Genomic DNA, 16,065 nt, shown 5'->3' with positions numbered 1-16,065 from the left:
GGCCATGGAAATTGATCTGACTATCACCACTAGAACCAAAGTTTTGAATGGACATCAGCTTGGCATCAGTCCAGATGAACCGTCTGAATGACTACAGAAGTTGATGGTATTAAACCCAAATGGACTTGGGATGTTGTCATAAGAACTGTAACCGTAACAAGAAACTTTACATTAGCATGGCCAGTTAAAATGGCCTTAAGGATATTTTACATCCAGTAGTTCCAAAAAATACATTATTGCCAATAACAAAATAACAGTAATATTTAGCATTATGCCACATGCACAGTATTACAAATAGCTTGTTATATAAGATCACACACTTATTCAGCACATGCAAAGCTGGAGACTTTAATAGTATCTTAAATTTAAAAAAAAATCCAATGCTTTAGAGCACTTCCTTTTTTTTTAATGATCATGATTGAAACATTTGCTTGTTTCTGAACCTAATTTGCATATGACCTGTTATAAATGAAAAATAGGCAAGAATACATGTTCTTTAGTAAATCAATAGGATCTGTTATCTTTGTTCTCAGCTCAGAAGGAGCTTGTTTAATCCGTTGTGTTTAGGACATTTAATTTAATTTACACTGCAACGTAGAAGTTTTTTTTTTTTAATGAGGTACTTTTTGCAGTAATAGAGGTAAACCAAACTATTAAAAGACTTTTTGTGTTGGGGAGCGTATGCTTAGACTTTCCAAACTATAGAGGAGCACAGCACTAATTCTCTACAACCCTAAAATAAAATAGCAAGTATAATTTCTTCTGGCACTGGGAAAACTGTTGATGGTCAGAAGGGCTGAGTGGTGCTGGCTATCTCTGTCTGATAACCAAGCCTGTCTTCCCTGCCATGTCCCCTGACACACATGGTAGCCTCATTATGTATAGTATAAAGTAAGAAAAACGTGGATGTTAAAACCTCCAGCACTAGTATAAGGAAATATTTTGGCATAAGAATTTGATTAAAATGTGTATAATTTAAAACTTGCAAGAGTATAATGTTTAGAAAGGGGAGACTAGAACTTTGCCTTTTACACTTTGGCCAAAATCAGGGCAAATTTAGCTATAGTACTTTTGTTTTGACATGTTGAAACTTTGGTCTTTGGCTTTCAATATTTGTTCCAGGCAAGATGTACTCTCCCAATTGCTGAATCTGCTATTTTTTATGCCAAAGAGATAATCTTGTCTTTTAAGTGGTTGGCAGTGCCTTTCATCCCTTCATTTGAATTGGGATGGGAACTCTGTTGCCTGAGTGGGATGTATTTTTTTTAATCTATTTGTTTAATGAATTGAATAAGCAGCATGCACTTTCCATTATTGAACTGTGTTATAGTTAGTTTATTGTAACATCCCTCTGCTATGGAGTAGAATGGTCTTCCCCATCTTTGGTTTAATTCTGATAATCAGACTTTGTGTAATATCTTCAAAAGCAGTTAATAGGACAGTTTTAGTGAAATATTTCTTTAGTTTAAGGGGGTATTCAGTGAAATGTCTCTAGATATACACAAATGCAATTTCAGCAGATGTCCTCTCCTCTGATACTTCAGTTCCTGTTTTAACTTTAAAGAACATGATTAGCTTTCACTGACAATACAGTAATGAAGCACTAGTTGTGATTGTTTGTACTGTTGAATTTCTTCCCCATTTTTTAATGCTAGTGAGACAAGTTGTGCGTTATAAACATATTCCCTTCATTTCTGAAAAGCACTATGTACTAATATAGTACTTCCCTAGAAGTGCAGGTTATTGTAAATTGAGTTTAGTTTTGTTTACAAAAAAGTGTTTAAGCTGTTTTTGTAACAAAAGCCCTGACCTGTGTTAAGATTAGTGGTCTTCTTGGGAATTTTTCTTGCCAATGCTCTGGCAAAACTTCAGATTGGGTAATGCAACTGGCAGTTGTATACTGTCACTTCTATCCTAGAGTGGTTGCCAGGAGTTTTACCCAATGTGACTGTTGGTCCGATAGAGAAAATACATAGGGATAACTTGTGAAATTTTATTTTCTTATGCTCCTACAATTACACTGACTTCATTGAAGCAGAATGGATTTTACAGAAGGCATCATTTAGCGTTCAGTTCTCAATGCCGTTCGAGCTCTTACACTTAAGTTGTCTCAATTCAGATCACACTGAGCAAAAAAACTTATCTTCTGGTTTTCGTCTGAAAAAACTCGTACCTGAATAAACAATATTTTAGTTCATATGCTTTTAATATACACCTTTACAGCAACATGTACTTTTGTATTTAAAGGCAGGCTTTCAGGGTAAATGTTTGGCTTAATTTCACTATCTGGTCAGATTGTTACCTAACTTGAATAGAGCAGGCTCTATTTTAGTGTCCAGTATCAGCCAGAACAGCTCTCCTTAGAACCTCTCAATAATTCAAATCATAAGTGTTTTGATATTCCACCATGATCTGCTTGTACGAACCACAGGCTCAGTTTCAGGGGGGTTGTAGTTCCATTTTGGTGCCTACAATGTAAATTGAAGGGGGAAGAGGAGAAAACTAAAGAACCAGGAAAACAGTTGACTAAAATTTAGAAGTGAAGAACAGTGCCAAATGGTGGCTTGACCCAAAACACAACCACACTCAAAGGTTCATGTAGAGGACAATGTTTATTTTTGTCATCAGGAATTTTAGAAATAATACTACTTAATCCTCTACAACACTTCAAGGCTGCTCCACTAAAGATAAGGGGGAAGATGTCATGGGGTCACAAGGTGTTACCTTTTTCTTGAAAGGTTTAATTAAAGGTCATACTGCTTTCTTTGCTTTCTGATTCTAACGGAGAACCCTCAACCTAGTTTTACTGTCTTCCACTCCACAAGACTCCCACCACACTACCAATAGTAATTTTAAGTGTTTAAGTTCAAAGAACTTAGTGAATTACCAAGGTTCTTATATTTGCATTCTAACAATGGTTAAGTCGCACTTCTTTCTTTGTTCCTAAATGTCCTTTTAAGGACTGCAGTTAATAGCCTTGTCCTTCACTTTTTTTAGGCAAGAACAGATTTCCATTGTAATTGCCCTGTATGAAAACATCTAAGTTGCAATTCATTTTCTGCTTTAGAATACCAATAAAATGTTAAACTTAGTGGCAGTCTTCAGTGATATTAGTATTCTACTTCAAACTTGTACAAAAGAGCAGAGGAACCAGTCACTCCAGGTGATTTTCATGTGACACACCCATGTTTGTGTAACTTACATTTTCAAAGTAACACATTTAGAAGTTGTAATGAAAATTTAAAGTATTACTGAGACTGACATAGCTGTGAAGTTTGATTTGTTTACTTTGTGCATTTGTTAGCATTTCCCTAATAAATCAGTTTTTTCCTTGATGAAAAAGGATCTTAAAAGCAATAGAGGAATTAACAAGCCATAGTTTTTTATAAAAGATAAAGAGATGCTAGTTAAACAGTGTCCTTGAACTAGTATAAATACTAATTGACAAAGTTCCTTTAATTAACCCAACTGCGTCCATAAACTGAGTTTTGAAGATGTGTCAGATTAATTGTAAGTGGCTGGGTGGCTACATCAGAAGTGGCACATATCTACTGTCACAATGGAGACTGAACTAATGGAGGTTTCAGAGTAGCAGCCATGTTAGTTTGTATTTGCAAAAAGAAAAGGAGTACTTGTGGCACCTTAACATTTATTTGAGCATAAGCTTTCGTGAGCTACGTGCATCCGATGAAGTGAGCTGTAGCTCACGAGAGCTTATGCTCAAATTAATTTGTTAGTCTCTAAGTTGCCACAAGTACTCCTTTTCTTTGAACTAAATGGAGTTAGAGACTGGATTATCCTCTATGTACTAGAGAGCATCACTCCCCATCAGGTTATAGGCACTGCATGGAAAGGCAATGCAGGGAAGCTTACTTTGCTGTTGTCTATTTGTGTCATCTCCTTGTACAAAATTCATACCGGATAAGCTCCATTAAATGTATTTCAGTGCCCCTCAAAATAAAGGTTTACAATTTCTTTTCTACATGGGCTTTCTATCTTAGTATTCATTAAGCCCCAAACAAGTTCATATACTATACCTACTGTTATTTACTTATAGTCATCAAGGCTGGCTTTACCCTCCAAACTTTTTTCAGTACTTGGGTAACATCACAGCTTGCCTGCTCTGAAAAGATGACTTAAGTTACCCATGCTGTCAGGCCAGCACTGTTGTTCAGCTGTAAATTAACACAAAAAACCACAACCCAACAGCCCTGCTCGCTCCCCGGCTCAAAAAACAAACACAAAAACCCCAGCCCAACTGCCACAACATCACTATGCATAGGAACAGAAATTCCTACAATAGGTACTGCTGATGTACCATTTTTGTCAGTATTCAAAACTTAAGAATTACAAGTTACCTTACTGCTATTAAGACAGCATCCCACTGTTATCCCTCACCACTACATTCACTTAGAGCTTTTTACATTCTGTGTATTTTTTCATGATCCACAAATCTATTTAAATTATGCAGGTTATCCCACCATTTAAAAAGAAAAGTCTCTGCAATTAATTTGAACCATGGAGTAATCTTGATTTCATTTTTTGATGCTTTTTCCAAGAGTAGTTTTAGTTCTTCCTGTGTCACATAACAGTAGCTTTTGATCTCATTCGGATCAGGATTCAGTGTTACATTCTTCTTCACAAACAAGATGTAATCAATTTCATGTTCTCCCCAGATCTCATCAGAGCAGGCCTTGTAGTGAATTCGCGTTAGATAGGAGATTTCTTCTGGAGTTACCTAAAACCAAAATCCTTAATTAACTAATCTGCAGTAAGAGATAGGGAGACACAGGCAAGATATTTTAATTAATATATTTTGGAAGTGGATAAAACAAGACTGTTATGCATCACCTTTCTGAAGGGACACTATCAGTTTAAAAAACACTCCAACATACATTTTTGGTCTGGAAAAAAGTTTGAAGCTTATTTTTAATACACAAAGAGGAAAAAAAATTTTTTTGTCCAAGTTGGTGCATGTGACAGCACTCCTGTTGAGTTGGCTTCATTGTTTCCCTATACACCAGTATGCTTTCTGGTTTTGTGTGGGTTTTTCTACATGGAAACAGAAGAAACATTTTTAAATAGTGAAGTAATTTTAAAAAAATAAATCCAACACTGCCAGGGGACTCGGGCAGGTATCCTACTTGTTACCCCTTTCAACTTTCATAATTGACTAGGTACAGCAGCCCTACCTCTCATTGCCAATTTGTATTTTAAAATCATTGAAATATTGTTGGGTCACTTTTTAAAGCTGGTGATTAAAAGTCCTTTCCCATGTTAGTAAACAGAGGATTTAAACTGAAATGATGAAGTCTTACTTTGCACCATGTTATTTACTCTTTGCCTTATATTTAGGTTGAAGGAAGAAGTACTCTTGAAGGATCCTTTTTTTTTGTGAACAATTTATTTTATTGCTTTGGTACTGTATCCAGGATTAAAGTATTTGGGTCCAGTTATGGGAGAGAGAGAATAGGATATTTTTCAACAAGTGCCTCACAAACGTGTGTTCATTGTAGAATATAAAACACACCAAAGGCAGCTAACAGTCAGTTGGGTTTCTTGGCAATGACTGTTAATTTATAGTAACTTACAACAGATGGCAATATTTATTTCAGATTCTTGTAAATAATTTTGATTTTAACACTATTTGGAATCCTATGTCTCTACTTTGTGCGTTGCCTTCCAGGATCCTTTAGTAGGCAGTTGGACAAGACTTTTAGAATCTGTAAGACACTTGTGCCAATTGACTCACCAATATTTACATCTATTCCCTACGCAACTGGACCTATAAGATTAAACAGTTTAATTCCTCTTCAGTGTAAGATTTTGATTACAAATCCTAGCAGGTAGTTACTTTGTGCCAAATTCAAAAGTTTACTGTTCAGTTTTTCTTCAGGTAAATTATTAATCTGTAGCAATACACTCTGTTACCTGTTCCAGAGGAATTCCTAACTCTGCTCTTAATCGCCTCTGTGCTGCTCGCCGAACACCATGGGCATTATTTTCTTCCAGTTCTAGTGGGGTGCTTAGTGGATGGCTGCAGCAAGTGTTGGTAAAACAATCTGTAAAAAGTTTGTGTGCAGTCAATATTCAGAACAGCAAAATACATTGCAGAAATCTAGTATAGAACAGCTGCATCACCAGTCCCTATGTTTTTTTTAAAAAGATGTCTAAACACCCTCCACTTTAAAGCTTGAGCATCCTTTCCTACTCCTTTGTTTGTGTTTGAGAAAAAACAGAAACAGATTTCCCCTAATCAAATATTTCTAACAGAAGTTAAAATTAACCCAATTTTGCATGTTAGTGCCTTATTCGTGCTGCATTATCACCTTGGATAATAAATGCTGTCCCCGCAGAGGATCTCATCTAGTGTTGCAAGATCAGCAGGGGAAACACTCTGCATTGTTTATCCTGTAGACTTTAGACCTGGAGTGTCTGAAAGTTTGATTAACAACAGACTCCAAAGGATACTCCCCAGCAGACAGTGCAGATCAGCTCTGAAGAGGCAGGACAAGTGAGTACGAACTGCAAATGTTGCTTGCTTATTTAGGGCTTTCCTATACAAAACTTAGGACTTGTCTTCATTACTGGATGATCAATGCTGCTGCAATTGATGCAGCGGGTGTCTATTTAGCAGGTCTAGTGAAGTTATTCACGTAACTGGAGTAGCGTAACTTAGGTCGACTTAGCCTGGTAATGAAGACAAGCTTTTAGCTTACCGCAAGCTTGCGGGGGAGGGGGGGTGTTAAATATACCCCATGCTAGCCTGCTGAACACTAAGTATCCATGTGGATCCTGCTGCCACACACTGCCCCAGAGCATTTTAATCTACTCCAGTTTTAAAGTGGGGTAGATCAAGGTGCACCAGGGTCCATATAGATACTTAGCCCATGGCAGGAGTAGATTCAAACCCTAGCTTGCTGTAAAACTAAGCAGTTGCATAGACAAGCCCTTAGATTGGTAGAAAAGAGCACCACCCACTGAACTGAATGTTTTCACATTAATTACAGATATTGGAGCATGGTAAATGCTTCTAGGTGACCAAACCAGTCTATAAATAATCATTAAAACCCAGGTGCAAAGCACTTAAACACATGTTTAAATCCTACTGACCTGCATGGGATTTAAAGCACATGTCTGACTGCTTTGACTGAAGCAGCAGTCTCATAATACAATGAGATTTTTCTGGAATGGACAAGATTTAGACATTTTCAAGTCTAAGATGAGTTTCACAGTTCTAAATGGAAACAGGCATATTTAGGTTTCTCTGTAAGTTGTCTTGCTTATTGTTTTGACATTAATAAAGAACTAGATTGTGAGAAAAAAGACCAAAGCATGAAAGGAGAAAAAGAGGGACGCTGCAAGGTGACTATGACGCTGGCAGGCCAGGTGCAAGCTCTTGCCAAAGCTCCAAGCATTAGCTAAAAACTGACAAACTCATAGCTATACAGACCGGACCATTTCACTTGTGTGTTAGTGTTGCTTAAAATCAGTATTAGTTTTCTAAGACTGTATTTAGTGCTTGCACCAAGGTTAGTCTATTTTTTTTTTCAAGGTCCAAATTTCACGGTCAAGGTCCAGACTACAAAGAAACATTTTTCACACCACAGTAACAATAATTATAAGTAGCAAATAAACAGATTTTGTGGTCCATTCAAAAGTGTCTGCTGGTCTGGATTTGGCCCGTGGTCCACCTATTGACTACCGCAGGCTTAGACTCTATAGTATGTTTGTTAGTTGCTGCATGCATTCATTTTATTTGTAATGTCTGTATTTCATGCTATAAGAGAATATATAAGTTTTGCTTTATAACTTTGAAAATATTTGCTCTAAATTTGAACTCCGATGGGAAGAGTGTCTCCTGCCCACTCAGAAGAACCATCAAAATCAGATGGGATTTTGTGCAACAGCGCACAAAAGAAACAATCAATACAAAGGATTGGTGAAGGGCCCTATCACATCTTGGAAATGCTACTTGCAAGGACACTCATCCTATGGAACTGGAGGCTGAATGAAGGCAATAAAACAAAGACTTAACAAAATTTTCCATCTCTTTGCTTTTTGAACTCTCACAAGGCCATACACCCCCAGGAGTTACACCTGGATCTACCCTGAAAGATACTTTAAATTGATAAAAAGAAAAGGAGTACTTGTGGCACCTTAGAGGCTAACAAATTTATTTGAGCATAAGCTTTGTGAGCTACAGCTCACTTCATCAGATGAAGTGAAGTGAGCTATAGCTCATGAAAGCTTATGCTCAAGTAAATTTGTTAGTCTCTAAGGTACCACAAGTACTCCTTTCGTTTTTGTGAATACAGACTAACACGGCTGCTACTCTGAAACCTTTAAATTGATAGATCACTACAGCTCTGTCACTCTTAGGACTTAGATTGCAACTCATTTGCATATATATGTTTGCTTGCTTTAACCTGCCAATAACGCTTATTTCTTTTTCCCCAGTTCATAAACCTTTAGTTAATTTGTTACAGAACTGCCTTCGGGTATTGTCTTTGACATGAGATCTAAAGTACCAGTTGATCTGGGATAAGTGACTGGCTTCTTGGAACTGGGAGCAACCTGAATATTGTGGTGTAAGTGACCATTTTTCACTAAGTCCAGCTTGCCTGGACAGCAAGATAGACTGGAGAGTCTAAGGGGACTGTGACTCAACGGTAACACTGATACAGTGATCTAGGAGTTCACTTTTGTTACTGGCTTGGTGAAATCTAATTATAGTACATACCAACAGTCTGGGGTGTCTGTTCTGTTTTTGACAGTCTGCCCTGAGGTATGCACACTCAGTTCTGAGCATTTCTAGACAGTGAGATAGGGGCACAGTACCTTTTGATCAAAAGCAGTATTTTTGCTACCTCATGAGGTAGGGTGGAAAGAGAACCACTAAAACAGCAGCGTCAAATAAAAGGAGTCAGTTTTCAGATTCAACTCAGGATCATCTTCCAACAGCAAAATATTTTTTTTCCTGAGAAACTTCAGTTGCACTTCTTTCCAAGTGGAATCTAAAGGATCAAATTCCATTTGCACTTTCCCACTTTGTTTTCTAGCTCTTCTCTATTGAAAAAGTTAGTTACAAGCACTCCCTGGACCTGCATAAACATGTCTGCACATGTCCTCAGACAATCTCTCCCAACAGGTCTCTCTAATCCATGCTATAATTATTCTCTAATGCAAGAAGTTGATGTGCCTATACATTGGCTTCATCCTCTGGAAAAGCCCAAAACTAATTAACTTTCTCTCCTCTCCCCAAGGAAACTGATGTTAAAGTCTGTAGAGGAAGTTATGGTGGGAAATGAAAGAGGGGCACAAACACAGCTTTTTACCTTAGCATGAAATGTTTACGTACGAACCTGGAAAAGTAATTTTAGCGTCGGATCTCTGCTGCAATAGCAACTTATCTTCTGTATTGAATAAAAAAACACTGAAAGCTCGGTGCAATAATCCTAAAACAGACATAAGAACATAAGTATTATTCTCTGATATACAAGATTAAAAAAGAACTGCAAGTACAATAGCAAAGATCACGGAACCAGAACAGGTTCATCTTTGAAAGGTTTTTTCCTCAATCTTATGTGCTAGAAAGTTTTCTTAAGAAGTGGAAAAAAAAGAAACACTTTAGATTTTGTATTTTGACTTATGTTAAATGTTAGCTTTTCCTGTTCCCACACATGCACAAATTTATAAGTATCTGCTTCCAATATCTTACTGCAATTAAGCTCAATGTCTCTGAAGCAAGTTTATCTAAAGCATGTTTGGGCAAGTCACTACCGGGGCTTAGTCCTTATGTGAGATTTTATATGAGAGAGAGATAATGTAGAACAGGCTGTTAAAATCCCAAACTTTACTTTGGAAGGCATCCAGCACTCACAATAATGCGCATAGAATAAGAAGTAGAATTTAAAAACATAACTTCCCCAAAAATGTTAGCTCTCTATCCTTCTCCAGGACAAGCTCCTTGTTACTGTGAGTACACAAAAGCAATCTGCAAACCTTAAATGAAATACCATTTATTGGGCCACCAAAAATAAAAAGGATAAGCATTCGAGAAGTATACAGATTCTGTTTCCAGTAGACACAAACCAGCATATAAGATTGAGACAAATTCCCTTTTAACTCCCCTCTGTGAAGTGGTTATATTTTGCCATTTGAAAAAATAAACCTACTAAAATTAATTACTGTCTTCTAATACTTTTATTTTGTTATAATATATCTATTTGCTTATATTTAGTAAGTTAAAAAAATTTGTGAGTCAAAAGCACCTTGCTAATGTTCACAGCAATATGTTCCTAGTACTATCATCTTTATTCTCCCTTCCTTATTGCCTCCAGTTGTTTGTTGTTCCCACTGTAGCATCTTGCTTTAAAATTAGATTGTAAACTCTTCAAGGCCAGGTTTATGTTTATTTATATATATCACACAATGATTAACATAATTTCCTATCAATGTAAACTGTACCTTTATCAATGTTTTCATTCAGATGGCAGTTTTTCTTGGTATCTGCACCAATCTTCTTGTCATTTTCATCAATAAGGATACACATCTCTGCCAAAAGCTGCACCTGCTGCTCATCAAGATTATCTGTGTTTACTTCAGGCATAGCTGTGGTACTTCTCTTTCTACTGAAAAAAGTGATCAAAAGAGACAATCACTTGATGAGATTGAGGGCCAGCAAATTTAGAAGAAGTTAGAATATTTCACACATCACATGTTCAGCCTTCAGAATTTGCTGCCATAGGTGGTAGACTCTAATACTGTGGATAGTTTTACAATAAGTTATAGTTATTTTGTTTAGAGAAGGCTAAGCAAACTTTATTCTGATAAATGTAAATGGATTGGCACAGAGATGAAGTTATTGGCTACCCCACAGTATGTACTGTACTGCACTGCAATATTAGCTAGATGCTTTAGGGATTTTTGTCACTCTTCTCTGAAAGAGCAGGTATGGAAGGACGCTGGGTATCTGATCTGATATAGGAAATCCTGCATCATATGGTACAGATCAGCTTGCCCAAACCAGATTCTGTGAACTAATCATATGGCCTGGACCACATGAACATATATGTATGTGAAGGGAGCACAGTTGCTTCCCAGATAGGAACTCCCAAGGACATACTTGAAAGACAATGAGGCAATCTGCTACATTCAAGGACTCAGTTTCCAACAAGTTACAAAGATTGTTTTGCCAAAGCTAGAGATTACCAGATCAAAGGACTACAAATGGCTAAAAAGTGACATGACTCCTGCAAAGGAGGGTGGAGTTGCCAGACTGCCTAGGGCGGGGTGGCCAACCCGTGGCTCTGGAGCTACATGCAGCTCTTAAGAAGTTAATATGCAGCTCTTTGTATAGGCACTGACTCCAGGGCTGGAGCTACAGGCGCCAACTTTCCAGTGTGCCGGGGTGCTCACTGCTCAACCTCTGGCCCTGCCACAGGCCCTGCCTCCCCAGAGCCTTCCATGCCCTCACTCCTCCCCGGGAGGTGCTGGGAGGGTGGAGCTGATGGGGAGCTGCTGACGTATTACTGTGGCTTTTTGGCAATGTACATTGGTAAATTCTGGCTCAGGTTGGCCACCCCGGTCTCAGGAGTTGTCAGTAAGCTCTGAGTAGGGAGACGAGCTGAGACAGAGAGAAGCTCAGTGGAAGACACTGTAAGAAGTCATATCTACCAGGGTCTCCATGTGAAAGATGGTTAAAAATCTGATAAGGTAAACATGTACAATCTGTTTTAATATTTTTAAGATTTTTTTTTTATGAAATGCTTGCTTTAAGGAGGTTATTTGGTCACTGATTTACCACTGTCATTGCCCCACAGAGGGAACAGAATTGCAGCTGGACATAAATCAGATCTGCTGAGATAATCACAGTTCATACATAGAAAAATGCAATCTAGGGCCCTGTCAGAGTGGGAGAATTACATGATTCCACCCTGAGAGACACATGACAACTACAGGCCCGAAACCAAGAGGGTGTGTGCTCAGAGTGTACATCTACACTGTGATAAAACTAACTCACAGAACTGGGTCTTAGAGCCAGGGTCAGCTGAGTTGGTCTAATAGGACTTGAGCTGTGGGGCTAAAAATTGCAGTGTAGATGATCAGGCTTGGACTAAAGGGTTCTGAGACCACTATGAGATGTCTTATCGCAGTGTTGCAATAACGAGAGAGAGCAGGAGTCTGAGGTGCAGTATGCCCAGAAACTAACATGGGGCAGTGTATTCTAAACAATTTTCTAATTAAATACCTTTTTCATCCTGTTTTTTTCCCTGCGCGTAAAGAGCTGCAAGATCTGCCCAAGATGTGATAAGTTTGTACAGAGACTTTACTAGTGCTACAAATCAATTTATACTTTTTATGAGGAATTAAAGTTAGTTATATGTGATTTGTCTGCCCCTAAGGCTCCTACAAATGACTGAGGGTTTTACAGTTACCTTTTGCTATTTTAAAAAATTGTTTCACACCACCAACACACCACACCCACGCAATCGCACGAAAACACCCAGCACAGAAAGATCCTCCTGGGGCCTCAGGCTGGGACCAGATGACGTGGATGAGGAGTTACAGCTAAGGATGCATCCGATAAAGTGAGCTGTAGCTCACAAAAGCTTATGCTCAAATAAATGTTAGTCTCTAAGGTGCCACAAGTCCTCCTTTTCTTTTAGCTAAGGAGAAGATTCACCCACACTAAAAAGAGCCAGGGGTGTAAAAGGCGCTTCCACACAATATCCCCTCAACCCCACCTCCATCCCCCTAAGTCCCTGTTCCCCTGAAACTCCCAACCCCAGTCCCCAATATCACCCATCCTCCCTCCCCCTGACATCTCATCCCCAATCCCAGAGAGCTCAGTAGCAGACCCTATAGGAAGTCAGATAAAGGACTGGGAGACCTTGGTGTGAGATCCCTCAATCCTGACACCCCCATCCTCTAAACTCCTGACACCCTCCGTTCCTGTCCCCCGGCATCCCCAACACCATCCTGCTATCCCTGATACCCCCATCCTCCTGTCCCCTGACATCCTCCTGTCCCCCTGACATCCCCACCCCCATCCTCCTATTTCCCCCAACACCACCACTCCTGTCCCCCCAACATCCCTTCATCCTCCTAACCCCCCCACTCCCCCCAACATCCCCACCCCATATCCTCCTATCCCCCGAAACCCCCACTCCTGTCCCAACACCCCACCCCGCATTCACCTATCCCCTGACACCCCACTCCCATCCCCCCCGACACCCCACCCTGCATCTGCCTATCCCAACACCCCACTCCTGTCCCCCGACACCCCCACCCCGCATCCGCCTATCCCCTGACACCCCACTCCCGTCCCCCCTGACACCCCACCCTGCATCGGCCTATCCCGACACCCCACCCCGCATCCGCCTATCCCGACACCCCACTCCCGTCCCCGACACCCCATTCCACATCCGCCTATCCCGACACCCCACTCCTGTCCCCCGACACCCCCACTCCACATCCGCCTATCCCGACACCCCACTCCCGTCCCCCCGACACCCCCACCCCGCATCCACCTATCCCGACACCCCCACTCCCGTCCCCCCGACACCCCACCCTGCATCCGCCTATCCCGACACCCCACTCCTGTCCCCCCGACACCCCACCCTGCATCCGCCTATCCCGACACCCCACTCCTGTCCCCTGACACCCCCACCCCGCATCCACCTATCCCGACACCCCACTCCCATCCCCCCGACACTCCCACCCCGCATCCACCTATCCCGACACCCCCACTCCTGTCCCCTGACACCCCCACCCCGCATCCGCCTATCCCGACACCCCCACTCCCATCCCCCCCGGCACCCCCACCCCGCATCCGCCTATCCCGACACCCCCACTCCCATCCCCCCCGGCACCCCCACCCCGCATCCGCCTATCCCCTGACACCCCCACTCCCATCCCCCCCGGCACCCCCACCCCGCATCCACCTATCCCGACACCCCCACTCCCATCCCCCCCGGCACCCCCACCCCGCATCCGCCTATCCCCTGACACCCCCACTCCCATGCCCCGACTCCCCCGCATACGCTACCTCACCACCCCCCGTCCAGACCATGCCCAAGGTCTGCTCCCGTTAGCGCCCCCCGCCCCGTTTACTCCCATTACTCCCTCCCGCATCGCCCCCCCGGCCAGAGACGCTGCGGCAGGCGCCGCCGCTGCGCTCACCCCGCGGGGCTGTCGGCCCGGGCCCCCCGTCCCAGCAGGCTCGCGGCGGGCAGTCGCGAGGTGTGAGAGCGCGCGGCGCCCCTGCCACCCACAGCCGCCGCCAACCCGCACAGCGCGCGCCACATCGCCCGTCACCCCGCGGCCGCCAATAGCGGCGCCCCGAAAGCCGCGCGTCACCGCATCGCCCGATCGCGCCACCGCGCCTCGGCGTAGGGCCCGCGTCCGGGCGGGGCGGACCCCCATCCAGCCTAGCCAATCACAGCTAGTGACCGCGTATAGAGTGAGAGTAGAGGAAACGGGAACAGCCAATGGCGAGCGAGGGTTAGGCAGCGACTGACCAATGGGGAAGCGAGGATGAGGCTGCGCGTATGGCCGTGGAGAAGTTTGACCCTGTGTCTTTGCCGCAGGAGCGACCCCCGGAAGCTAGGGGTTAATCATCCTGGCAGTGAAGATGAGCTGGAATGAGACTGCACTATGACTGTGTGGGCCTCAGCCTTTCTTCACAATGGGGCATTAACTCTGAAACCTACAGGGGGCACCTCAAACCTCAGCACTGGGAACCATCATGTCACTAATGGCCATTTGAGCAAAACCATCCAGCTAATGTATTTATTCCCCATGATCCTGATCTGTGTCATGCTTTAGGTGCCCCCCTAAAAAAGTGCTGGGGAGGTTATTATTTGCATTGCATTAGCATGTAGGCACCCCTCTTATGAACTAGGACCAGATTGTGTTAGGTATTGTACAAACACAGAACAAAAAGGTTATCCCTACCCCCAAAGAATTTACAATCTAAGCCAAGAGACACCAAAGAGATACAGACAGAAGGGGGTGCATAAGGAAATAGTGAAACAGTGGGCCTTTCTGCAGAATTTAGTTTGATTTTGCAGCAGCATATGTGAGTTCTTGGTTAGATGAAGTAATACAATCATCATATGGAGTACTTTAAAGCTATGAAATTATAGCACATGTAGGCCTTTGCTTATAAGAATTAGGGTTTAACATGTTTAGTTTTGTGAATAGTATGAAATACGATGTTCTTACTTGCTCATGTCCTTGCTTTTAAGTGCTTGAATTTGTAAATGACATGCTAACTAAGTTTACTGTTGCTTAGTGATGTTAAATTATTTGGAAACTAACAGGGGTTTTTTGGGTGGCTTTTCCAGCGGGTTTGTTAAATAAAATGTATTAAATAACATTTAAATGAATTAAATGAACTGTTCACCAAATTAAATTAAATGTGATGCACAAACCTCTAATGGCTCCTGAGGACTCTTGTCTCATTCAGTGCACACTTCACCAACAAATTCACATCGCTATGAACTTTCCAAAGAGCTCAGTGTGGACAGAGTTAACCACCACCTGTGGGCCTCTCCCCAAATCCTGTAGGTTGGAGTGTCTCACAGCTAATGCTTCGATCCTCCCATAAATTCTGCAGAGATGGACCACTGCACAGCATGAGCCCTAATACCTTAAGGTGCTTGAGACTCCAACACACATCTCTGTTGTACAAGAAGAGTCCTAGTTTTTACATTTTGAAAGTCTGGCCACATTCCTCAGGTGCAAAGTGCTACAAATGGAGTGGATATCCCTTCTTAGCACCTCTCAGTTCTCAGCAAAAAATTACTATTATCTGAAAGTTGCCAGTAAACAAAAGGGAGGTTTGCAGGGCTGCAGCCCGGGAAGGAAGCATTGGGATGTGTTAAGGTGTGGCCCGTGGTACCAGGGCAAAGTGCAGGTCAGAGAGGGTAGCAAAAAGTACTACACAGCTCTTCAGGCACCCATTGCCCTGTTCTCCATGGAAAGCCTCCGCACCCATGCCGCTGCGCCCCCCTGTCCTGCCTGCAGCCTTACCTCCCAGCTTCCCTTCCTAGCCCT

At 42.0% G+C, this 16,065-nt stretch overlaps 1 protein-coding gene across 3 annotated transcripts; it reads right to left on the bottom strand.

The window, feature by feature from the left end:
• Positions 1-414: 414 nt before the first annotated feature.
• Positions 415-14,410, bottom strand: IDI1 (isopentenyl-diphosphate delta isomerase 1). 3 transcript variants are annotated; one of them, XM_038388804.2, is made up of 5 exons: positions 14,188-14,410; positions 10,471-10,634; positions 9,366-9,458; positions 5,932-6,062; positions 415-4,738 (listed from the first exon to the last, which is right to left on the bottom strand). In XM_038388804.2, exons 1-5 carry the CDS (start codon positions 14,310-14,312, stop codon positions 4,421-4,423), a joined length of 831 nt encoding a protein of 276 aa, XP_038244732.1. In that variant the 5' UTR covers positions 14,313-14,410; the 3' UTR covers positions 415-4,420. The 3 variants fall into 3 exon arrangements, with proteins under 3 accessions (XP_038244732.1, XP_038244733.1, XP_038244736.1); XM_038388805.2 differs by having other exon boundaries at positions 10,471-10,631; positions 14,188-14,409; XM_038388808.2 differs by lacking the exon at positions 14,188-14,410 and adding an exon at positions 12,254-12,272.
• Positions 14,411-16,065: the final 1,655 nt, after the last annotated feature.

The sequence above is a fragment of the Dermochelys coriacea genome, chromosome 2, assembly GCF_009764565.3.
Source record: "Dermochelys coriacea isolate rDerCor1 chromosome 2, rDerCor1.pri.v4, whole genome shotgun sequence".
Taxonomy (NCBI): Eukaryota; Metazoa; Chordata; order Testudines; family Dermochelyidae; genus Dermochelys; species Dermochelys coriacea.
This window is presented reverse-complemented; position numbering and strand designations above follow the sequence as displayed.

Excerpts from the sequence above, each read along its gene's own strand:
- IDI1 (XM_038388804.2), bottom strand. The coding sequence starts at position 14,312 with ATGTGGCGCGCGCTGTGCGGGTTGGCGGCGGCTGTGGGTGGCAGGGGC. Across the intron at positions 6,063-9,365 it reads CGCTAAAATTACTTTTCCAG|ATTGTTTTACCAACACTTGC; the intron begins GTTCGTACGTAA and ends AACTTTTTACAG. Across the intron at positions 4,739-5,931 it reads TAGGAATTCCTCTGGAACAG|GTAACTCCAGAAGAAATCTC; the intron begins GTAACAGAGTGT and ends TTTTGGTTTTAG.